Source organism: Thermobia domestica, chromosome 8 (assembly GCF_964235325.1).
Source record: "Thermobia domestica chromosome 8, izTheDome1.hap1.1, whole genome shotgun sequence".
NCBI classification, from domain to species: Eukaryota; Metazoa; Arthropoda; class Insecta; order Zygentoma; family Lepismatidae; genus Thermobia; species Thermobia domestica.
Window position 1 is genome coordinate 10,139,388 of NC_137461.1, and position 26,027 is coordinate 10,165,414.

At 35.1% G+C, this 26,027-nt stretch overlaps 2 protein-coding genes across 2 annotated transcripts in view; one reads left to right on the forward strand and one right to left on the reverse strand.

Moving 5' to 3' along the window:
* The first annotated feature begins 355 nt into the window (after positions 1-355).
* LOC145692683 (uncharacterized) lies at positions 356-24,614 on the forward strand. The gene is made up of 3 exons (XM_081768065.1): positions 356-453; positions 12,093-12,431; positions 24,369-24,614. The coding sequence occupies exons 1-3, from the start codon at positions 428-430 to the stop codon at positions 24,565-24,567; spliced, it is 564 nt and encodes a 187-aa protein (XP_081624191.1). The 5' UTR covers positions 356-427; the 3' UTR covers positions 24,568-24,614.
* Positions 22,457-26,027, reverse strand: part of LOC145692682 (uncharacterized) — a 29,644-nt gene continuing 26,073 nt past the window's right edge. Inside the window, exon 2 of the mRNA XM_081768063.1 lies at positions 22,457-23,689. The gene's annotated coding sequence lies outside the window, so the exon portion shown is untranslated. The remainder of the gene's footprint in view (positions 23,690-26,027) is intronic.

Sequence of the window (26,027 nt, forward strand, 5' to 3'; positions counted from 1 at the left end):
TAATAATAATAATAATAATAATAATAATAATAATAATAATAATAATAATGAAACGAAACTAGCATTTTCTTTAAAGATTAAAAATTATTCCTGTTGGTTGAAACTTAAGGAAGAGTGAGGAAATTAACGTCTTTAAAGATTGTTTTAAAGAAGGCTCTATTACTTTATATTATTTTAGTTCTGATTTTGAGGTATGATTACAATATGAAGAAGAGGGAAATAGCCACTGAAACGTACAAGTAATAAACACGCAACTGCATTAAATTGTTGTTAAGACACCCGCATACGAATTTCTAATTGATAAACTCTGTATAGAGAGTGAGAGAGAAGTGATGTGATGTTATGAAACGCTCATCCGCCCGCCCGTATTTAATGTTTCTTTCCCAAGTGTCTGTAGGCAGTGTGTTGTGTGGTGCAGATTGTGAATATGCGGGCGAGTAACTTGGTCTCCAGGTGAGTGACTACGTTATTATTTAATTCTCAGATTTTCTTTCTTAGCTGTGTTAGATTACTCCTCGTAATAAAAAGGCTTGTAAGTGTTAATAGTTTTAATCACTGTAATTAGAGCTATGTGATAAAACATCAGAATATGTTATACTTTATTATTGTAAGAATTATAAAAGAATAATCTTGTACCGTTATAGTCGGTTATTCTTTATTATCAAGATAACAACTTTCAAATCCTTAGCCATAAAATCAATTCATCTGGTAACCACAAAACCAATCCCTGTACCATATATAAATATCTTACTAACACTTATTTACCTCTATACAACTCTATTAACTTTCTCAAATCACGTATACATCTGGTAATCCCACAATTCATCAACTACGGAATCGACATTTCTCTGTACTCCACGCAATATATCATATCTGGTTACTAACAACAAATCTTAAGATATTTTTGTCAAACCGTTAAACTAAGTGGCGTTAACCACATTGTCGTGTTTGCCAACTCCACATCTGGCACTAACAACTTGGCCTTTCACGCCAACCCTACAATTATTATATCATTCTTATTGATTCTGAAACCCAAATTTTACAATGAAATAGATAATGATGAGGGAGAAATTGGTAGAATGAGAAACTAAGAGGAAATAGGTAGTACCCCTAGAAAACTCATGGACACAATGTTGTTTACCATAAGCTTACTTGGTGGAGGATCGAACCAGGGACCCAACCACCACAGGCGAGCACTTTACCACTGTACCACTGAGCTACTACGCCTCCCTCTGCTCAATGATAATAATAGACCAATAGGAGTTTCCTCGTTGGGAGTGCGTGGTTGTTACGTTGGAGATTTCATCCCAGTTCTTTAGGTGGTTTTCTTCACCGTACTTCGTTACTTTTTTCATTTGAATATGTCTCCAATTATAGCCAGGAATGAGATTGAGTAACGACCTAAGAGACTTTTAGACTATCTTGTCTCGAAAAGGCATCCCGGAAGCGATGTCCCGTCTCGTCATTTAATAATAATAATAATAATAATAATAATAATAATAATAATAATAATAATAATAATAATAATAATAATAATAATAATAATAATAATAATAATAATAAAGTTTGCTTCAATACTCAAACTTGAAGTAGTACATCTATTGGATGTAATAGATCAAAGATAGAACCTGTTCCTTGGACGAGAAATCGATTGCAAGAAATTACTTCTCGATATCTATAATCGTTTTTGCACTGTGAAAATCAATATTGAAACCAGTAAATTTTAAAATAGTAAATTTTAAACACTTGTAGAGTGATTCTGTAGAGTGATACGGGTGTTGATGGAACGTCCTTTCCACACAACGAATAATTGAAATGTACCGCACGTCGCTATCTATCTTTTTTATTCTGTAGCAATCAACGTTGAATCCGAAACGTTGAAACGGCATTTAGCCTAACCGGTAAAACTAAAATATTTCATTTCGTTTTTAATCTCATGATAAGTGTTAAAAAGATTAAATATTCCTGTTTGTTCAGTATCAATGACTAATAAAACAGGTATTTTTTAAAAAACTGCATGAATAATATATTTTGGAGAAAAACTAGACATTTTTAATTTCGAACAACTTTATAGGGACATATAATGTAAGTTCGAGACTATTTTGACTAAACCGTGAGGACTGAGAACTGCAATATCGTCGACCTAAACAGAAAGTGTCGCATATCAATTGGAGCATTCAGAGGAAAGTCCAACCACTAAAGAGACATAAGGTGTGTACGGTACAATTAAATACATAGAAAAGTTAATGGGGACACGGTACTTCAGTGGTAGAGCGCTTACGTCTGGTGCGCAGAGTCCCTGGCTCGATCCCGCATAAGTAAGTTTGTGGTGGATACTCCCGTCTTCTCCCACATTCTCATCTCACCAATTTTTTAATCATCATTCATTTGCCTTAATCATCGTATCCCTTAGCCTAAAGGGCATCCCTTAGCCTAAAGGGAATCCCTTAGCCTAGAGGGCATCCCTTAGCCTAAAGGGAATCCCTTAGCCTGAAGAGCATTCCTTAGCCTAAAGGGCATTCCGTAGGCTAAAAGGCATCCCTTAGCCTGAAGGGCATTCCTTAGCCTAAAGGGCATCTCTTAGCCTAAAGCGCATTCCTTAGCCTGAAGGGCATTCCTTAAACTGAAGGGCATCCCTTAGCCTAAAGGGCATTCCGTAGGCTAAAGAGCATCCCTTAGCCTAAAGGACATTCCTTAGCCTAAAGGGCATTCCGTAGGCTAAAGGGCATCCCTTAGCCTGAAGGGCATTCCTTAGCCTAAAGGGCATCCCTTAGCCTAAAGGGCATTCCGTAGGCTAAAGGGCATCCCTTAGCCTGAAGGGCATTCCTTAGCCTAAAGGGCATTCCTTAGCCTAAAGGGCATTCCGTAGGCTAAAGGGCATCCCTTAGCCTTAAAGGCATCCCTTAGCCTAAAAGGGCATTCCTTAGCCTAAAGGGCTTTCCGTAGGCTAAAGGGCATCCCTTAGCCTGAAGGGCATTCCTTAGCCTGAAGGTCATAATTGTGGGATGTTAAACTGAACGATTTCACTTTCATGGACAAGTTAACACTGATTTTTTTAAACATTAAAAGAGTTACTATTTACACTAGCAGGACATAATTTTAGTATGCTCTGGAAGGAGCTTCAGATAGAAAATGAAAATGTTCACTTCAATGTCCCATGTTAGGGGTCTATGCTTGTTAGCTAAGGGAGACAATGATTAAAGCAGGTGAATGATTATGGAAGAATTGGTGGAATGAGAACATGGAAGGAAACAATAATGAAATGAAATGAAATAAAATGTCTTTATTGAATCGGGCGAGGTTCAGGCATGGCTGCTCTATCACCTACCCCTTGTCAAAAGAATAAAATATAAACATTACACATCAAAAGGAACGGAAAAAATTTAAAAAAAAATACAAGTAAAAGAATAAATCAGAAAATAAACAAGTGAAATATGCAAAAAAAAAGGATCGATATTGTTGGATTTAGCTAAGTTGTTACATAAAACTGTACATGTCGTAAGTGCCAGAGGCCAGTTGCTGGGATTTCATCAAATGTGATTTTAATGAATTTCGAAATGAATTAAATGACTTTATTTCCGTGAGAGCTTTTGGTATCGCATTCCATACTCTCGGACCTGCTCTAGAAAATGATCCTAGCACTATCTTCAGTTTAAGTCTTTGTACATTGAATTTCTCACTGTTACGCGTAACGTGAGAGTGAATTTGTGACCGCTTTGTAAATTTACAATATAAATATTGTGGGGATTGAGTTGTAAGGATTTTATATATCAGACAACTATAGCGTAGGTATCTTATTCTCGACATTGTTAAAGTATCGTTTCTATTTAGCACTGGTAGGATATGTTTCGATTTCTTTAAGTTAAAGGCAAACCTAATGCACGAGTTCTGTATTTTCTGTATAGTTTGAGAATTGTAAACGAAGAGAGATCGTCCATATACAGCATCTCAGTAGTCTTATAACGGTAAAACAAGAACTTGTATGAGATATAATTTCATAGATTGAGATAGAAAGTCTTTGGCTTTGTAAAGTCGACGTAATAAAGTAATAGCTTTATTACATTTTATTATTTATTACTATTACTTAAAATATATGAGTGAGTAGATATATGATTATTGTAATTTAGAGTAAGAAATATAAGTGTCCATAATTTTTATTTTTAGATCCGCTACCTTGATTTTACTCAACTGTTGTGAGGTTCCTATAATCGTCAATGTACACTTACTGGGGTTGATGACAAGACCGTTATCGGTACACCATTCAGATATAGAGGTCAAATCTCTATTAACAATTTCTACAGTTTGTTCAATATTTGTGGTGATGACATGGTGCAAAGTTGTGTGTCATCCGCGTAGCAATGCATAGTCAGAGGTGCCCACAAGGGGGGGGGGCTATGACGCAAACTGCGTCATTGAAATATTTGAGGGGGTTAAAAATCTATATAAATATGTTTGAGGGAGTGTAAAAATTAATCGAAAAGTTTTTTTCATGGAAGAACACCTACGGATAGACAATTGAGGGGGATGCGTCATGGACATGAGGGGGGTGGGCACCACGGGCATAGTAGAGTACTTAATGGAATCTATGAGGTCAGCAATGTAAATAGAAAATAAAAGGGGACCCAAGATTGATCCTTAAGGTACTCCTTTGTTTATAACGAGTGACGAAGATAAGGGATTTTAAACTGTACTAAGATATACTTGTTGCTTCCTGCCTAGTAAGTAGTTTTCAATCCAGTTTATAAAGGTATCAGAGAATTTATAAACTACCTGGTACCTTAGTTTAGCCAACAACAGGTTATGATTAACTAGATCGAAGGCCTTGGCTAGGTCTAAGAGGACTATGATTGCGACTTGAGAGTTATCAACTGCACGTAATATCCCATCTGTTACCTCGAGCATCGCACTGACAGTACTATGATGCTTACGAAAACCGGATTGAATAGTACCCCGAGGAAACCAACGGACACGGTATTGTCTACCCACAAACTTACTTGACCGGTGATCGAACCAAGAACCCCATGCACCATACGTAAGCACTGTACCACTGAGCCACCGTGCTCTTCGATGTCCTGACAGAAATCTTGAAAGATGAAATACCTAAAATTGACCAAAAAATAGACTTGATTGCCTTGTGCTGTGAACCCTGACAAACCCGAGGTTTTTTTTATTTATTTTTTATTTTTTTTATAAGCCTCCACTTCCCCCTGCCTTGGCCGATTTTTACGGTCTTATTATAGGGCAGTCGCAACTTGCCTCTGCCTTTTTTTCTCTCTCATATACTCTTTTATTTCAGTTTTTCTCTCTCTGCTATTCGGCTTTCGTCCTCGACAGATTTGAGGTGAGGCTCTGTTTTATGGCATGGTACCTAATTATATAAACCATGCCTTATTTTCTTCTTTTTTTAAAATTACTATTTATATTTATTACAATTATTATTAATTTTTTTTACAAAAGTACATACACAGACGGTCACAGACATAAAACCTGAAAAGAGACAGAGCTGAAAAGATACTAAAAATAAAAAATGATTAATATAATATATAAAAGTGATAGTTATGATAGTAAAAATACAAAAATTTCCTTCTCGTTTATTAGGAAATCGGTATTCCAGACTTCCTAAAAGTTTTTCTTCTTGTTTGTTAGGAAATCGGTACTCCAGATTTCCCCAAAAATTTCTCATATTAACTTATCTTTATTGTTTATTTACTTTTTATCTAGATTTGAATTTTGCCTCTTGACAGAACACAAACACTACACATTCTGCACTACAGCACTACACTAACACTAAAACACTAAGCAGATAAAGTGTTTAGCTCTTGGCTTCCTCAGAGCTGATTGTTTTATTTGATATCAAATTTATTTAATTTTATTTTTATTTTTAGTGTATCACACAAAATTTATCTTCTTCTTCTTTCTTCTCGTCTTTCTTTCCAAAGGTTTTCCAAAACATGCCTTGCCAGAGTACTAAATTTTTCTAGTTTATGTTCTTCTTCTATGATCGTTTTTATGCTGTTTTCTTTCAGTTCATTCCTTATTTCTTTTATTGTATTGTTTGTTATATATCTGTCGCAAGACCAGAAAATATGTTCCGGAGTGTGAAGATCGCCACAAAAGCATTTATCATCGTTTTGTAAGTTTAGTCTTTTAAAATGTGTTTTAAATGGTCCATGTCCTGATATATATTCTATCACATCTTTACTTATATTTCCCATCCTTTCTCTTGTTTTTAAATCTGGTATAATATTTCTAGTCCTGGCACCTTTCCTGGAATTTTTCCATTCTTCTTCCCATTTTGTTCGAATGATTCTTTCAATATCGTCATCACAGCTTGGTATTTCTCCTGTGATTTCTAATATCTTCGTCATTTCTTTATTTTGGATCCAAGTCTTGATACATTTTCTTAATATTTGGAGATGTATCGGTTCTTCATATGTAAGTAATTGCAGTAATTCGGCTGGGATTGTCTTCATTATGTTGTTTACCCTTATTAAAATAAGTCTCTGTACTCTTGTCAATGTTTCTTTTAGTTTAATGTTCATAAAAATTCGGTGTCCCCATATGCCCACGCAGTACTGTAAGATTGCCATTAAAATTGTCTTGTTATATAATTTGAAAATCTTCTTGTCCAATCTAAAGTCCTTTGTTGCAACTGTTAGTAATTTGTTGGCTACCTTTTTTGCTTTTTCTGTTATTTCTGTTATATGTTTATGAAAGTTTAATTTTTTATCGATCCATACTCCAAGATATTTGAATTCATTTACGTGTTCAATTTTTTTATCATTAATTTTTATTATTGGATCCCTCTTTAAGATTTGACCAAAGACCGTGTATTTAGTTTTACTTGCTGATAAATTTAACTTATTTTCTTTGCACCAATTATCTAATTCTGTTAATACTATTTTCCCTTTTGTTTCTATTTCATTTCTTGATGATGCTGAAAATACAACTGCCAGATCATCAGCATAACCCACAACACCGATTGTTTCTTGCATATTATTTAAGTGATTTAAACATGGCTGTAGTGTAACATCCCACATTAAGGGTCCGAGTATCGAGCCTTGTGGGCAGCCTTTTGTGCTTATTGTTTTAATGGTTTCTCCCGGTGTTTGTATTTGTATTTGTCTTCCGCTACAGTAGTCTAACATTATATTATACAGTGTTTTACTGATGTTCATTTTCTTTAATTCGTTGAAGAAAGCTGGCCACCATAAATTATCAAATGCTCCACTTATGTCAGCGTAAATCACTACTTGATATTTTTCTACTTTTCCCTCTTCTATCAGGTCTATCATTCTTTTAATAGTTGTTTCTGTGTTTTTTCCTTTCCTAAAACCATATTGTAATAAGTCATTTTCTAAAACTCTCGTCCGATTAATCCTTTCTGTTATTGTTCTTTCAAACAGTTTGCTTATAATATTTACTAAACATATAGGTCTATAGGATTTCGGATCGTCATCTTTTTTATCGTCAGATTTCTTAAAGATTACTAAGTTAGCCTGTTTCCATCTTCTGGATATTTGTCCTTTTTTAAAACATAGATTAAACAGCTTTGACAAGTATGGTGCCCATTTATCCGCGTTTTTCTTATAAATTTCTGGTTTTATGCAGTCTGGACCTGGTGCCTTTTTATTTTTTAATCTTTTAATGTGATTTATTATTTCTTCATTCTTAACTTCTTCATTTTTATCTTTTATTGGAGTCACCGTCATTAAATTTCGTAGTTGTGTCTGTGTTTCATTGTCTTCCCGCTGATCGTCTTTTGGCAGCAAGATGTTCATCAGGTATTCCACTGTTTCTTTCCAGTTTTTTGTGTACGTCCCGTCCTGTTTTCTGAAGGTTGAAAGAGTGGTAGGTGTTTTTACTTTTTTGCTTATTATTTTATAAGGCTCTCCCCACGGATCTATATTCAGATGTTTTTCAATATAAGATTGCCAGCTTCTTTTCCTACTTTCTGTTATTTTATTTTGATAGTTTTGTTTTAAATTTCTGTACTTGTTTAACCTTCTTTCTCTTAGATTATTATCTATAGTATTTTGGTATAATTTTCTTGCTTTTCTTGTCTTCCTCTTTAAATTTTGTAATTCGTTTGTCCAAAATGTATTATTATTTATTTCTAATGTAGTTGTTGTTTTAGTTTTAGTTGATTTGTTTATTGCACTTTTTGTTGCTTCCTCTATCTGTTGGCCAAGTTGATCTAGGTTGCTCCCATCTTCTATTTTTGGTAATTTTATTTCGTTCCAAAATTTTTCCCAATTTATTTTATCTGGGTTATATAGAAATCTTTCCTCCCCCTTGTTTGTGACTATTTCTTGAGTTTTTGTTTTTATTATGTCGAAGATTATTATATTGTGGTCACTTTCAGTGGCCGCATCTAAAACTTTCCAATTTTTTATTAGGCTGTACATCTTCGTTGATGCTATTGTTAGATCAATATTTGACTCTCCTTGACTGCTTCTATAAGTGGGAGGATTTCCTTCTTCGTTGATTATTGTTAAGTTATTGTTCATTATTAGATCTTCCACTCTTTCTCCTCTTTTATCTGTTCTATTACTATGCCACAAATTTGATTTTGCATTCGAGTCCATGCATATTAAAATACTGTCTCCCTGGTAGATCTGACAGAAGTCATCAATATTGTTTAAAAAGGGTTCTATATCCATGCTATATTGGCAGTAACAGTTTACTAGTTTGAAATTTCTTAAAGTAGACCTTAACTCTAAACACACAGTCCAATTATCTCCGAATTGCGTAATATTTAATATCTTTATATTTTTGTTCCTATTTATAACTGCTGCCTGTGGTTTTTCACCTGTATTGTATAAATTATGGTCTCCTCCTGTGTAACTTTTAGATACAATTGTTTCCCATGTTCCCATGTTTGTTAATTTTTTGTTTCTTGTATATGGTTCTTGAAGGATAATCAAATCTGCTTCCACTTTTTCTGCCAAATCTTTGATTTCATCCATTACTGTTTTGCTTCCCTTTGCATTTAGTTGAATGACTGTTTTCTTCTTTAGCTTGGTTATTCATTTTGTTAATATGAGTTTGTCATAGTTCAAAGATTTTGTTGTTATTTTACTATTTTCTTCTATTAAAAGTCAATTCTTGCTATTGTTCTCTCATATAACAATTTGTAAGTTGCACAGTCTTGATCTTTTTTGCACTACATTGTTTTTTCCTTTTTGTGCAAGGGATGCATACTTTCTGTTTATCCTTGTTAGGACAATTTGTCCGGTCATGATTTTCTCCACAGTGGTTACAGACTCTTCTCTCCTCTTTACAGTACTTACTTATGTGTAGGTAGTCACAGCACACCGAACACTTGGGAATAGTTATAAAATCTTTTATTGCATGGGCCTCATACATGAGGTATACCCTGCCATTTTGTAGTAGCCTTCTTCTAATTCTAGGGGTGACTTCTGTGACTAAATGACATTTTGTTTGATTTTTGGGTCCAGTTCGAAACCTTGGTTTTATTTCACTTTGTACTTCTCCTGTTTCTTCTTTTTCGAAGTTTTGTTCTATGAGTGTCTCTATTATTTCTTCATCTTTGAAATCAGATGGGACACTGTATATAATGAGTAATGGTTTTTTCTTCTTGGGTTGTTCTACCATTACCATTTCCTGAAGTTTCTTGTTCCTTATTATTTTTTTCATGTCTTCTTCGGTAACAGTCTCTACAATTACTGTGTTCTTCATTTTCCTTAATGATGTAATTTTTATTTTCTCCTTTGCCGGGTTTACATTTGAACAGAATTTTCGGTGTACTTCCGTTACATTTTCGTTGTTTTTTCCTTTCAGAAATATTGTGGGCTTCTGCTTTGTTATTACTTGTTGCACCACCTGTGCTCTTTTGCTAGTCAGTCCTGTATTTTGTGCTCCCGAAAGAACTGAGGAATATGTTGGTTTGTTTTCTACTTGTTTTCCGTTTTCGGCTTTTAATTTTGCAATTTCGGTCTTCAGTCTTTCATTTTCTTGCTTCAATTTTTCGTTTTCCATTTTCAGATGCTCGTTTTTGCCTAGAGTTTTTGATTGTTGAATGAGCCATTTTGTTAGCTCCTTCTTTATGCTTTTTGCAATAGCACCACCAGCCTTGCTCCTTTTTACTGCGTTGTCCACAAATTCTAAAGCAGATTCATACGTCTGTGATATATCTCCCACTGATCCCTCCTCCTGATATTTGTCCTTTTCTCTCGCTAATTCTTGTTCGTCGGCAGATAATATTTCCTCATCTTCCTTTTTGTTTATACTTTTATTTTGATTTGAATTTACACTTTGGTACATTAAATGTCCTTGTTCCTGTTCCAGTCTATCAAGCATATCGTCATACGAGCCACTTGAATATCGCGGTAGTCTATCCATTTTATTTAATTTGTATTTCTTAGTTCTGGGGGGATCCCGCCCCCTGTTTATGTTGCAAAGTTCTTATCTGTTTTGCATATACAAGTCAGTGGAGAAAAAAAACAACAAAGAAAGCTATAAAGTCCGCTTACCTTGTTATGTTGATGTTTAAGTCAGCCAGAAATGTCACTATATGCACACGTGATCTTTTACTATTGTTTATTACAACACATGATACAGGATGAGTTTCCGCGGGAGAAATTCACGCACACTTAGGTCACTCACAGTTCATTTACACTTTGTCACTTCCTATGTTCGCACAAAATGCAAGCTTGCAAATATTTCTTTTTCCTCTTCAGTCTCCACGTCTTAGGTTTTTAACATTTAAAAGTTGCCATGTAATACACTAAAAACACTAGATATTTTACTAATATGTCCGTAAGTTTCTAAAATTTTTAACATCTATTTTAGCACACCTTGACGTTATTCCTTTACGTCAAACCTTACCCGAGGTTTATGATACATGGTTGCCTAGGAGATAAAACTACAGATTGTCTCGTCTCAGGAATAGTGTTACTTTCAGACATGTTCTTGGGGGGCACTGCCCCCGGAGCTCTGAGCGTGCCCCCCGGAGGACACCAAAATGATATGTATATAATATAATAATAAATAGAATAGTACTAGCAGTCCCCCCCAGAATATTAAGAGTGCCCCCCGGAACATTTCCGAAAGAACGACTGCTCCGGAATATATCCTAAAATTGATATCTCGTCTCCACAAGTGTATATATGTATCTATTGGAAGATATCTGTCTCTTCCTGCATCTTGCGTCCGGCCTCGTGGGCAGCTTTTCTTTATACGATAAAAATTGATATAAATTGATATATAAAATTGATATTGATATAAAATTTGATATATGATTGAATAGAAAACTGTAATCTTGACTGATATGTATAAAACGTATGTTATATATCCGATATTTGATCGATTAGTATTACTATAGAATTATAAATATAGTAACACATATTATCTTATGGTACACACGGAAAAGAAAGTATTTGACACTTGATAAATTTTCTTTGGCGAATAACCTGGGAACAAATGAATTAATTTGGATCTTTTTTGTTGTTATCCTTAGAATAGTTATAATTTGATAACTTGCCAAAATCGGTACTCTAATAGGTTAATTTATTGTGAGGTATTAGGAAAAGAAATTTTGTCAATTGAAGTATACTTTCTTTCTTGACTGTACGATTATATTTTTCCATTTCATCCTTCTCTTTTTCTGCTTGAACGGTGCGAAAAATCGAAAACACACTATTTTAAGTAGAACCTGGTGATACTACATGTTAAATCAAGATTCATATCCCTTTTCGTTTTTTAAAAATATTAATATTTTGTTTTTCATTGGACTATCATTTGGACAGCGCGCTGATTGGCTTCTCTCTCTCTCTCTCTCTCACGGACATACACACACAAACAGTAGTTCTGCTTGCTTAAAACAGAGTGCAATTGTTCTCTTTAATGCAAATGTGCCATTGGAGACTAAACAGCAGAGAACTCTTTGAATATGTTACTACTAACTGTGAATTACTTCTGAGTGAGTAAAATTAATTACTAAAACTCGGCACACTGATCTTTGAAGGATGAAGGGGAATTCGAAGTAGGAAAATTGAAAAGATAGGGATAAAATAGAAAAATTTCGGCATAATTGTACCCTTATTCTCATGTTTTCTCTTTTGTTTTAGATTCCCAATTGCCATCTTGGGCCTTGTGGGTATAATTCAGTTGAATGTGGCCCAAGTGGAAAAGGATGTTAGTATTAAAATAACTCCAGAGCCTATGTGGCCCTGTTACTCCATCCACTATCTGCAATTGAATGTAACAAAGAGGTATCGTTATGTTCCAAGCACACAAGGAAGAGAAGCAGATTGTTTATTCACAGTTCAAGGCCCCAGAGGATCTTTTCTTCATTTACAGCTTCAGGATGTTTTAGTACAACACGCAGGAGTGGAGGATGATTCTTGTAACTATGGAGCGGTTAAAATATATGATTTTGAATCCGGGTCATTAGTTCTCCTCCAAACGTAAGTAGTATAAATGTATCTTTGAAATTCTTGTGTCAAATTATACTTTACAACATTAAAAAAAAAAAAAAAAGTTGTTTTCGAACATGTTATTATATGTGAGATAAAGGAATTTTGTCCAGTGACGTTAATTTTTATTTCAACTACCTAGTTGCTAAACGGTTAACATAAGAGTCTTCGACGAGGTAGATGGTTTCGATTTCCGATAGTTATTGATTCTACCAATGGCGTACGTGGAAGTTTGTTAAGGGGGTCGAGCTTCTCAGTTCGTATAACTTCAGATGTAAATGAAATGAAGTCTTTCAGTTTTACGCCCCAAGTTTTGGCGGCTAGGCTAGGCTAAAGGAGACGGTGATGGTGAGAAATAAATGTAATGGTGGAACGAATAAAATGGGAGAAAACGGAAGAACCCTGAGAAAACCCACGAATACGATGTTTGTCCACCACTTGGCACGAGCTGAGATCGAGCCAGGGACCTCACATATCAGAAGTGAACCCTCTACCACTGTGTCACCGTGCCCCCTTTACAATTTCAGATGTTTGCATGCATATTTTAATATGGTAATTGTTTATTTTGGCACAGTATCTTGCACAAGGGATTCTACGTCAAACTTTAGATCCATACCACATGTAATCTTAGTACCGCAAAAGATGTAAAACTGTAAACCAACCAAACAACTAACAATGTATTCAAATAAAATGGAATGAGCAAACTACACTGGTGCCCAAAACTTAAGGGTGAAAGTGACTTTCGCATACAGTATTACTCGAAGTGGCATAAATTTGTGAAACTTGAACAATATATAGAAAGTACTATTACAATATGATACAAAAAAAAAAACATAAAGAAACACGTATTTAGAAGAACAAAGATAACACTTTTATACTGAAGCAATAACTTACACTGAAACCTATGCGACTCGTGATGCTCCCTCCAGGGGCGGATCCAGGACCGACTTCTGGGGGGGATATGGGTTGTCATACTGCTATTTAAAGCTACTTTTAAGAGCTTCAAACTCTGGGATGGTTTATATATATCACTCTCCTCTGGATCCGCCACTGGCTCCCTGACATTACAGAAGTGGAAAGGGTGTCTGATCACTACGGACTGTGATCACCATAGTTGCTCACCAACTTAGTAATGAGTTGTTCTTGTACGCAGGGCAGGCTCTACAATATGTGCAACACAACATTTGTACGGGACGGCAACATCTGTTATAACTATAGTATTTAAAACATTTCTTGTTGGAAACATACTTCATGATTATTGTAGTTAACTTTACTAAGCTGGCCTTCTATTTGAATACTACATTTATAAATCATATTTAGGTCGCATTAGTTTAAGGTCACTTGGGCAATGCTAAAGCAAATGGTCAAACAAATCCCACCATGAATTGCTTGATGTTATCAAATACAAAAACTCAATTCTTGAATAGCAGCGAACATCTGTTCCATTTAGTTAGTTATCATAGTTTTGATATGAAAACTAGTCTTGTCTTTGTCACAAACAAGTTCCTTATCATTGAAGGTGCAAATAAGTCTTTTTAAATATTTTTTTATCAGATGTAGAAAGAAAATCAAGAAATAAAGGTAAAAGAGCTAGTTGCACTGGAATTGCAAATTGATATATTGAGATTGAAGTTCGATATTGAATTCTTTGAAAAAGTATTACAACCTTTCCTCTGCAGGTGTGTTTGTTTTATCTTTGTCTAACATAATAGATTATTATTATTTTTAGAAAAGAACAGACATAATGAGATTGCATTTGTAGTGTTTAGGCCTTTCTGAGTGCGAGTGTGCCTTCTCTTCCCTTCGTTGTTCATGATGAGGTAACGTACTTAAAATCATGGGTTTTAAGATTTGTTCTTTCTGGAGAAAGTGCACAGCAAATGATGCCATTGGACGGGGAAGCAAATTGCCTTTGTTTGTACGAATTTCATTACTCCAGCAGTGCTGTTCACAATTACTAAATGGTCCTTGGTACATCAGGGCGTGTTGCAAGACGTCTTCCCACAACGTGCCAAACATGCTTGATAGGATTCAAGTTTTAGAAACAGGGAAGGCATTTCATTTGCCGAATATCCTGTTGTTCAAAGAGCTCCGCCATTTGCGGTGTTAAATGGTATCGGGCTTTTATTCGCTTTATTTCGTAAATATTGATGTAACTTTATCTATCTTGCATTTTAAGTTTTGCGCATTTTCCTTAGTGATACAAAAGATTGTCTATAGATACACAGAAGTCAAAAATATTACATGTACGTTATTAGACTTCCAAATTGTACTATAGATTGGCGCACGCAACGGGAGATTCCGGGTGGTTATCTCCCCACCAGGCACGTAGCCAGGATTTCGTAATCGGGGGGATGGGGTGACATTTATTTTTTTTTCAGATTCCGCAACAAACGCCATGTGTAAAAGTTTATTTTTAGCCAATTGGTATACGTGTTGCACATTTCTCTTAAGAGTTTGACGTAATTGTCATAATTGCAATTAACATTAGTAGGTTTTCGTTGTAAATTTTAACTATATTAAGTGATTTTTTTTCTTAAATAATAACTCGAGAGGTGTATATCTCACAAATTTGTGCTTAGTTGTATTTGTAGTAAAAACAGTGTAGGGTAATTAACTCTCTTAATTTTTTTGGACGAAATTTAATTTGTATTAAATTTTAATGCATTCTTGGATAGAATATTTGTTTGCATACGATTTGCAACTGTGTGAATTTTTCTTATTTTTAACAGCTTGTATATTAATGTGAAAACTTAACTTCTTCTTCTTTCTTCTTTTATTTGTCAAAATTTGAGATGCTACTTTTAACTTAAGGATTGCATATTTGACAAAACCTCTAGTACTTGTTGTGTCTGCATCTTGTTGAGGTATTGGTACTTCAAGCACATATTCGGGCATTTTGTCTTAAAATGTGAAAATATCTTTGTTATCGAAGTTGGCAATAGTTAAAAGGATCAGTATATTTATTGCATAATGCTCTGGGATGGTTGTGGTGATTACACTGTTCAACAACGAAAATGTAAATTGAACAAAATCAGCTAATTCTTATTGATTTTGTGGTGCTGATCACGAATTTGAAAGTTATTTTCGAATATTAGCTCTACTTTTCGTTTTACAGGCATGTCTAATAATAACGCTTTAAAAATAAATATATTCGCTTCGTTTGGGGTAAAATGTCACACTGATCCGGCAACACTGGAGAAACTATATGAACGCTTGGTTTCATTGTGTTCCTTATCTCACAAGTAAACCTTACGTTTGGGTGAATCGAGTTGCTGACTGAGACACATATGAGAAAGTAGTACTAAATGTGGTCAGTATTTCAGTGAAGTTTTAGGTGCGAAGCTCCAGGGGTTTAGGAGATACAGCTACCAGAACATCACATGGAAGTACAGAATAGTCTTCATACAGTTGGAGGTAAAAGCTCTGTAAAACCTCTTGTAACGACAAAAGGTGAATAACAAATATATGGGTACATATTAGGACTAGGGAGAAGTCATATAGTAAGGATATACCTGACGGCGGCCATCTTGAAATCCGCCATTTTGAATTAAGGTTAAGTTTTTAAAATAGGAATAGGGTCATGTGATACATGATTTAAGGTGCAAATTCAATCAGAAGAGCAATGGTGACGTTAATTTTGATTTACGCGCAATTGGTAAAAAGTTACAGGGAAATTAAATATTATTGCAGCATATGTATTAGTCTTTTACCCCACCTTGTAAATTTTGTGTTAATGATAATAATTAAATAAAAAGCAGGTGGATAAATATTAGGTGTATGGTAAGAGTTGCCTTAATGGTGACCATATTCAAATCCGCCATTTTGAATCAGACAAAAGTTTTAAACAAAACGCATAACAGTGACACCTTATTAATAGCAAATTTTATCATAACTCCGACGGTATAACCATTTTTGCTTTATCATTAACCAGCACAAAATTAAATGGATCGCTCCTTACGGAATTTTTAACGAAAAATGTTTCAAGTGTAACTCGATTGCCTTTGTCAGGTGTGCTCACTGTGAGCAGAGCATTTGTGCAAGTCATGCACTCTTTTCTGAACTACATACTGATTGTACTAATTGAGGACTTTCTGGAAGAAAGACCCAAGTTCAATTATGACTCAATTCCACTTTGGTCATTTTTCCTTAAATTAGCAACTTGTTTATGCGATAACAAATGCTGGTTAATGATAAAGCAAAAGTGGTTATACCGTTGGAGTTATGGTAAAATTTGCTATTAATAAGGTGTCACTGTTATGCGTTTTGTTTAAAACTTTTGTCTGATTCAAAATGGCGGATTTGAACATGGCCGCCATCAAGGTAACTCTTACCATAGACCTAATATTTATCCACCTGCTTTTTATTTAATTATTATCATTAACACAAAATTTACAAGGTGGGGTAAAGGACTAATACATATGCTGCAATAATATTTCAGTGTAACTTTTTACCATTTGGGCGTAAATCAAAATTAACGTCACCATTGTTCTGCTGATTAAATTTGCGCCTTAAATCATGTATCACATGACCCTATTCCTATTTTAAAAACTTAACCTTAATTCAAAATGGCGGATTTCAAGATGGCCGCCGTCAGGTATACCCTTACTATACGACTTCCCCCTAATCCTAATATGTACCCATATATTTGTTATTCATCTTTTGTCGTTACAAGAGGTCTTACAGAGCTTTTACCTCCAACTGTATGAAGACTATTCTGTACTTCCATGTGATGTTCTGGTAGCTGTATCTCCTAAACCCCTGGAGCTTCGCACCTAAAACTTCACTGAAATACTGACTACATTTAGTACTACTTTCTCATATGTGTCTCAGTCAGCAACTCGATTCACCCAAACGTAAGGTTTACTTGTCAGTAGTGTTCTGCTATTGTTAAAAAAGACAGGTTTAGTGCAGTTATCAGCGTTTTGGGTGTGACGTTTGTGTAGTGAAGGACATAAAAATAAAACTACAAGTACGCAAAAATACTGGTATTTCGAATGTATATTTTTAAATAGTTGTCGGAACTATTTCAAGTGACATTTGGAGGATTTCAATAAACAAAAATGCCGCGAAATTGTGTAAACAGTGCGGATAGCTTCTGCTACGTGTGTGGGGAAGTGACGTTTTCCTCACAAAAGCAGACTATAACACCACTAATAAGAAAAGCCTATCAATATTACTTTGGTTGTAAAATTGGAGACCAAGATAAATCTTGGGCACCCTACATTGTGTGTAACACTTGTGCCAGCAATCTAAGAAATTGGATTAATGGGAAGGGGCGCTGAGTGCCTTTTGCAGTGCCCATGATTTGGAGGGAGCCAAGCGACCACATCAGAGACTGTTATTTTTGTATGGTTCCTTCCGTCAAGAAGGGAATTTCCACGAAGAAGAAGCGGGCCTTGATCTACCCTAACATTCCTTCTGCAATGCCCTGTTCCACATGGAGAAGGACTACCTGTTCCTGACCCACCTAAAGAATACGATCTTTTTTCTGATGATGATCAAGAAGTTGAAGCTCCTGAATCAAGTACTTCGAAGGACCCTACGTTTGTTGTAGAAGAACCTCCATGTGAACCACATAGACTTACTCAAGAGGAACTAAGTGATCTAGTCAGAGACTTGGACCTCTCGAAAAGCAAAGCCGAAATTTTAGCGTCACGCTTAAAGCAATGGAATTTATTGCAGGAAAAAGTAAATATTTCAGTGTATCGGAATACGGAGAAGATGTTCACTTCATTTTTTACTATGGAAGACACACTTGTGGCATGTACAGATGTAAATGTTCTCATGAGGCCACTTAAAATTAATTACGAACCTACGGAGTGGAGGCTCTTTATAGATTTGTCCAAGGTGAGTTTAAAGGCAGTGCTTTTACATATTGGAAATGAACTTCCTTCAATTCCTGTAGGTTACGCAGTTCATATGAAGGAATCTTATGAAAACTTGAAACGTTTACTTCAAGCCATTAAATATTACGATTGTCAGTGGCTCATTTGTGGTGACCTTAAAGTAATAGCACTGTTACTAGGTATATCCTGACCAGGATAGCAGTGCGGTTTTGGAAGGATGGCGCTGCTGTTGTGTTTACATCAGTTTCTTGGCAATCGCGGTGGGACAGGGGAGCGGAGAGTTTCACTCTGCAGTGTATCCAACGGCTTTTAAAAGTTTCAGTTTGGATGTTATGCATAGCTTAATCTCTTTCCGCTTTATAAAGAACGCCGTAAGTTATGTGGTTGTAGTAAACCATTCTTGCAGTAATGCAGATGTATTGTGAATAGTGATATACGTATGAATGGAAATTACCAATTTAAGAACAACACAGCACAATTGACAATTCAGTGAGCTTCTACCGTGTATTAAGCTGATTGTATAAAAATTGATTACGTTTTATTCGATGCCATTATAAAACAGGAGCAACCTGTAAAACGCTGCTCGCTAGCTTGTTCGCAAGTTAATATGGAGGGTGTATTCTTGTAGTAGTTTTTTGCTTGTTACTTAAGATGTTCTGCAAGTAACTTCAATAACTTTTGAAACTGATTGTCTTAACTTGAGCCAGGGGCGGATCCAGACTGAATGTTTGGGGGGGGGGGTCGTTCGAAGTCAAATCAAGGTAAGAATGTATTGCAAATAAAAGTAAAACAACTTTAGAAAAGGAGAAGTTCTAGAACAGAAATGGCCATCTGCGATTTCGAAGGTGGACATTTTTTTTTTTTTTTTTTTAGCAAGAACGCCAATGTAAGTAATTTCTTGCAATTTAATGCTTTATTTGACTTCTGCAACGTAAAACCAAAAAAAGTAAGGCCTACCTATTTTAGGTTTTATTTTACATTTATAATACAAAGGTGAAAATTCTTAGGTTTTATTTTCAAAATAAAAAATACCCTATCCTGGGGGGGGGCAATCGTCCCGATCACCCCGCCCCCTGGATCTGCCCCTGACTTGAGCATATGCGTGAAGTTGTTTATTACGAACAGGACAAAAAGAACTGTGATAGATTGATTACAAGTAATCCGGTTAGAAACACTGCTGCTTGCATTTTAGTTCCAAAATCGGCCGCCCGCACTCCTTCGCTGGTCAGGTAATATGCAGTTAGGGTATACAAAGTATTGTTGCTTTATATGTAAATGGGACCAGCCGGGAGTGAAAAATGTGCAGCATGAACCACTGGTAGATCGTAACAGAATTTTGCTTCCCCCTCTACATATTAAATTAGGTCCTTTGAAAAGTTTTGTTAAGAGCATGAACCAAGGATGAGTCCTATAAGTACCTAAGAGGACAATTCCCTCGATTAAGTGATGCCAAAGTTAAAGAGGGTGTTTTCATAGGGCCACAGATTAGGCAACTATTCAAAGATCACAAGTTCGACGAAATTCTCCAAGGTGAGGAGAAAGCTACGTGAGAAAGCATGAAGAGTGTTTGTTCACAGTTCTTGGGAAGACACCGAGCAACAAATTACAAACAACTGGTAGCAAAGTTGTTATTGTGCTACGAAAATCTTGGTTGCAATATGTCTCTGAAACTCCACTTTCTTCATCCACATCTAGACTTCTTTCCCGAAGATTGTGGAGCAGTAAGTGACGAACATGGTGAGCGTTTCCATCTAGATATTGCAGCCATGGAGAAGAGATATGAGGGAAAGTGGAGTTCTAACATATTGGCCGACTACTGTTGGACTATTGCAAGGGATGCTCCAGTTGTAACCTACAAAAGGCAAGCCAAGCGAAGACGCTCAAAATAAAATAAACATAATCCTGTACAAGGGATCACTTGAAACGTTTGTCTACATTGCAGTGTAGTTCTTGCACAAAAAGGTATTTGTACATATTTTTCATGTTTTGATGTTAATACTGATTTTTATTACGGAATTGTTAATGTTTAACTTGACCACGGTTACTTTATTTTCTGTATCGCTGTAAAACTGGTATTTGCGCAATTTTGAAAAAGGAAGTACAAAAGTATAGAAAGCTATAGGTTAGGGTACTTCTTAACTCCCCAGCTTATCACATTACAGTGAAATAGATACAAAAAGTCAAATGTAGGTTTTTACAAGGATTTTGCTTAAATGTTCTATAAATATTAATACATTTGTATATATACAGCTACTGTTGTACAAGGGCGTTTTTTTTTTTTTTTTTTTTTTTTACAACCTGAGCTAAGAAAATTCTTCTATTATCATTTCCTTTCATATTATGCTTAAATGAATGTAAAAATCGAAATTTCAAAGAATTTACATACTTTCGATCAAAATTTGTTGAACAGTGTTATCGGCATTTTTTGTTTTATTTTATATAATTTTGTTGCGCTGACATGTCACGTTTACTCGAATGAAATCTTTAATGTTAGTTTTTTTTTTAATTTGACCAACTAGCAACGGTATAACAATTAAAAAAATAGATACTGTTTAATTTTGTAATTTTTTATTTTATTTATTTTGTGCCGAGATGGCCTGCTAAAGATAAAGGAAAGTACGTACTCTTAAAATTTTGTTTTATTTTCTTTCTTTTTTTTTATCTAAACCTTTAGTACTTTGATCTTTTTCGTATGGGAAGAGCTTTACTAAGTGCACCTGCCTGACAATTTTTTGTATCTGAACCGATTTTTATTTATTTATTTATTTTTTTTTTTTTTTGTCAAATGTATGTACTTTGGTGACTTGATGTGGCACTTTTACATAAAAGAAAAATAAATAAGTGGGCAATGGTCAGTGTAGATTTTTTATAAATAGATGGGCTAAATATTTTAAATGACCATACCATGGAAAGAAGTTTCTTTTTTCTTGTTTGCTACTAGTATAATTTTTCTTAGCTTTATTTAAAGTGCAGGATGCATATACAATAGGATGATTGTTTTTCTTTTCGATCACCCTGTAACAATACGGCTCAGATTTAATCTCTTGAGACATTACAACTGATTTGAAAGTGTTTTCTAAAGTCAAGGTACACTCATGTCCAAAATGATTGTCGCATATCTATAACTGTCTTCGGTTAAGAATATAATTTGATAATGCTTTTGCAGGGTACTTTTAATACTGATACTATGTGTATAATCGGAAAAATATATATTTGTGGTAAAAGTGCATAGGGAAAAAAATATAAATATGAAAATTACAATGAGTAAAGAAAAGTGTTACTAATTGGACAAGAAAGTTTTATTTTCGTTTTATTATTCTTATTTACTGCTCTTTTGACATGAAGTTTATCACATATATGTCTCTCGATTATACTTGTACTAACATTATAAGAAATACCGAGCGAATTCGTTATCAAATTATATTCCCACAACAACATATTTATAGGCATGCAACAATAATTTTGGACATGAGTGTACCTTAGGACCAGATAAGGTAGTTAACCTGTTACTCAATGTTTTAAAAGTTTGTTCTTTTCGTCTATTTAAATATATAATCTTCTTTAAAAATAGTGTTTAAAATGCTTGCTATTTTACTATTCTATTCGTATGAGTTTTTGGTAATATAAACATAATGGGGCATACTTGTTTGATAGTAGGGTTGGACAATTACCCTAGGATATGGCTGAATATATTTTCCTCAAATAATACGTTTTAGGCATATAACTTTTAAAAAAATGAAAATTACATTTGGATTGTTGTAATTGTGTCATTTTTTAAAATTTTGTTTTGCTTTAATACTTTTATTAATTAAACATAATGCTTTTACAAATCCGAATCGGAGATCACAGTGTTATTTGGATAGACCAGGCATTTAATACTACGTAATTTGCCAATACGATATTTATTAGGCATTGACACGTGTTAGGCTCTCTTTTCAACATAAACACTATCAGACTATTAAATTTTTAAGAGACATTTACTGCTGTAAAGGCATCATTTTAGCAGTCTCTTTTCAGGGACGGCTACTTGCAGTTAGCTCTGGGTGCAATCAAGCACAACGAGGAACCCATCTTCTTTTTATTTATTTGATCCAGAATGTCTGAAATGTTGGACAACAGAAGACAGTTTCAAAAAAAAAAAAAAAAAAAAGTTCCTACCTCCAATCAAAACTGGAATATGCTGCTGTAATTCGTCAAAACTGGAACCCATTGCAATAGCAATACCGATACCAACTGGAAAAAGTCTAATCTAAATGTATGAAATACTTGGCATTCAAGATAACTGAAATCTATTCATCTTATGAAAACTATCTATACAATAATAGACAATTTCTATATCTCTAACAAAGGCGAAACGTGATACATCTGACTTTTTTTTCATAGAATAGTAGAAAACCAGTTTAATTAGACGGATCTGATATCGACACTAAGTTTTTACGTCCTAACACAAAACTCGTGCTGATAACTCTGGCCTGTTTTATAACAAAAAAAAAAAAAAAAAAAAGCAAAGATCAATGTATTGAAGGCTCCAATCTGGAGAATATTCTTTTCTTAATAACAAAATATATCAAACACAAAGAAATTGACATCTGCAATATGAGCTATATGTTTAAGAAAAGCATTGTAAATTTATTTTGTACACGGTATTACAAGGTGTTCACATGTAACCTTCCTAATTACAAATATTAATTGTACGGAAACTATTAGTGCCAGAGAATAACGGTTTGCGGCATCTTGAGCAACTTCAACAGGTTTTTCTTTTCTTTTTTATTTATTGGCTATATACGCACGGTCCGATAATTCTGTCGAATCCCAACACATTCACTTTCTCGCTATCTCTGACATATTCACGAACGACGTATGGGGGTTCGGAACCCCAAATGCGCACATTGTTACGATTCACCTTGCCTGATGTGTGGAAGCTTGCGTCATTACTGAAAATCACCCTTCGCAAGTAATCGGGCTCATCCTCGATCCGTTCCAAAATCTCCATTCCAAACCTTGTTCGTTTTGGATGTAGGTCATAGGGCTGTAGCGCCTGAAGGATTTGCACCTTATACGCATACAAACGCAGTCTTCTATGAAGCACCTTATAAACCGTTGAGCGTGGGATATTCAGCTCGCGTGACACTCTGAGAACTGACTTTGTTGGGCTTCTAGTAAAGGCCTTCCTGACCTCATCCACAGTTTCCTCAAATGTTCGTGCTTCGCAGGCTGTCGGTTGACACTCCCCATGGTGAAAAACTTCTCAAACCATGTTTTAATGCTCTTGAGGTATGGTGGGTCCCGTTGGTACTTTCGTCTGAAGTTCTTTGCACGGTAATTGGTGATTTAGTCTCAGCCAACCACACCACACAGTGCATTCTCTCTTGTTCTGTTGTCATCTTTGTTCATGAACACCTGCAACAAATAACAAAAATTCATTTAAACTTTGTTATTGAACACCTACAACAAATAACAAAAATTTATATAAACTTTGTTACTGAACATCTGCAACAAATAACAAAAATTGATATAAACTTTATTACTCAACATCTGCAACAAATAAAAAAAATGATATAAAGTTTGTTACTGAACATCTGCAACAAATAACTACAATTAACAATCAACAACAAATAAACTGTTTGAGTTGCTCTTCAAGATGCCGCATCACTAGTTTCCATGCAATTAATATTTGTAATCATGGGGGTTTTGTGTGAATACCCTGTATTTTGTAATTGGGCTTATGCCTCTTGTTTTGATGACAAATAAATAAATAAATGTGATTGAATTTCTTCAGGTTCCCTGTTAGCCTCTAACGTGGTTGGCAACACTGTCCATATTTATATATACATATTTTGTACCTTATTCACCTTATGCAGAGTCGTTTTGACGTATGATAAGCGTCATACTAAAGGCCTGACTACTGCAGGAAACATATGTTAGTCGAACTTTTTAGTCTGGCAATAATCACGCGTCAGAACGACTCTACATAAGTCCCTATATGTTAAAGTTACACTGGCAATTTACTTTCTGATAAATTGTTTTTTTAACATTTTTTTTATTATTACATATATATATTTCCTGGTTTTCTTTGCAGTGTTTGCAGATCCATGAAAATTAGTCCTCCGCTGGTAACAGAAGACAATATGGCTGTTGTTGCAACCAACTTAAAACAAGGCCAATTCATATTAGAAGTGAACGTTAACTCAACTGCCAATAGCAACAATACTGAAACTGTAACTGAAGCCACGAGCTCAACAACCAGAAGAAAGAAAATCCGGAAACCAAATACATAACATAGAATATACATATATAGAAAGCGATTTCAAGTATGGGTACTGTATAACTCACAAATTAAATATCTTTAAAAAATTAGCCTGTCTTATATTTTGAATATGGTAAATATCACTCACAGCTGCTGTACCATGTTGCATGCATGCTCTCCCCCTAAAAAAGAGTTTTAGAAGCATTAAAATAGTGTTTGAGCAGTGGCGCTTCAGAGGTCTACAAGAGAGAAGCCATATCGGCAGTAGCATGACTCACTACTAACATCGACAGTATGAGCAGCCTTTTTTTTTAACTCTACGAATGTAGCTAATGTAGCTATTTTTTAACTCTACGAATGTAGCTAATCTTTCTTTAACTCTACAAATGTAGCTAATCTTTTTTTAACTCTATGAATATAGTTAATGTAGCTAAGCCAAGAATTGACACCATTTTTTATTACTTCGCTGATCGTTTCCTAATGCTCCTCTTTCATTCAGAAAGCCTAGTTGTCAAATCCCAGCATGAAAGTCTATTATGTTTTTCTTCCTCACAGAATATGTTTCGTCCCTTGCAACTACTTAAATAATTCCTGCTACATTTGATTATCCCTCATAATAGTTATTTCTATTGAATTAGATAGGGAAAGTTTCTGTAAAAATAGTTGTTTAAAAGTTTCTGTATACAAAACTACACACCGTGTTGTACTTTAATCATTCCATACTACCAATCACAATGTTACATAGTTGATTGAACAGCTACCATTTTAACAATTTGCTATAAAATTTGATCGAGTTAAAGTGGCACTATGCATATGTCGAAATCTAAAGTCAGCAATATCTCTGGACAAAAGGAGCCACAACATCGCAGAAGTCACCCATCTCCACCGATTGATCATCAGCTCCACTCTCTATGACGCCTGGTCTCTGAAAGCTCCCTTTATCCTTATCACTCTCTAGGACCTCTAGTCAGAGAGAGATCCTTTAGCCTTACCACTCTCTAGGATGCATGTTCTCTGAAAGCTCCTTTATCCTTCGGACTCTCTAGGACTCCTGGTCAGAGAGAGATCCTTTATCCTTCCCACTCTCTAGGACTCCTGGTCAGAGAGAGCTCCTTTATCTTTCCCACTCTCTAGGACCTCTGGTCAGAGAGAGATCCTTTATCCTTCGGACTCTCTAGGACACCTGGTCTCTGAGATATTCTTTTTCCTTACTATTTTCTAAGACACCTATTCTCTGAGAGCTGCTTTATCTTTACCATCCTCTAGGACGCCTGATCACTGAATGTTCCTTTTACTAGGACACCTGGTCTCTGCAAACACTTCACTACTCTCCAGGACACCTGGTCTCTGAGAGTTCCTTTTACTAGGACACCTGGTCTCTGCAAACACCTCACCACTCTAGGACGTCTGATCTCTGAGGGGTACCTATGCCCGTTTTAAGATCTTTGGAACAATGTGTACCATACGTGTGCTTTATGATACTTTACGTTA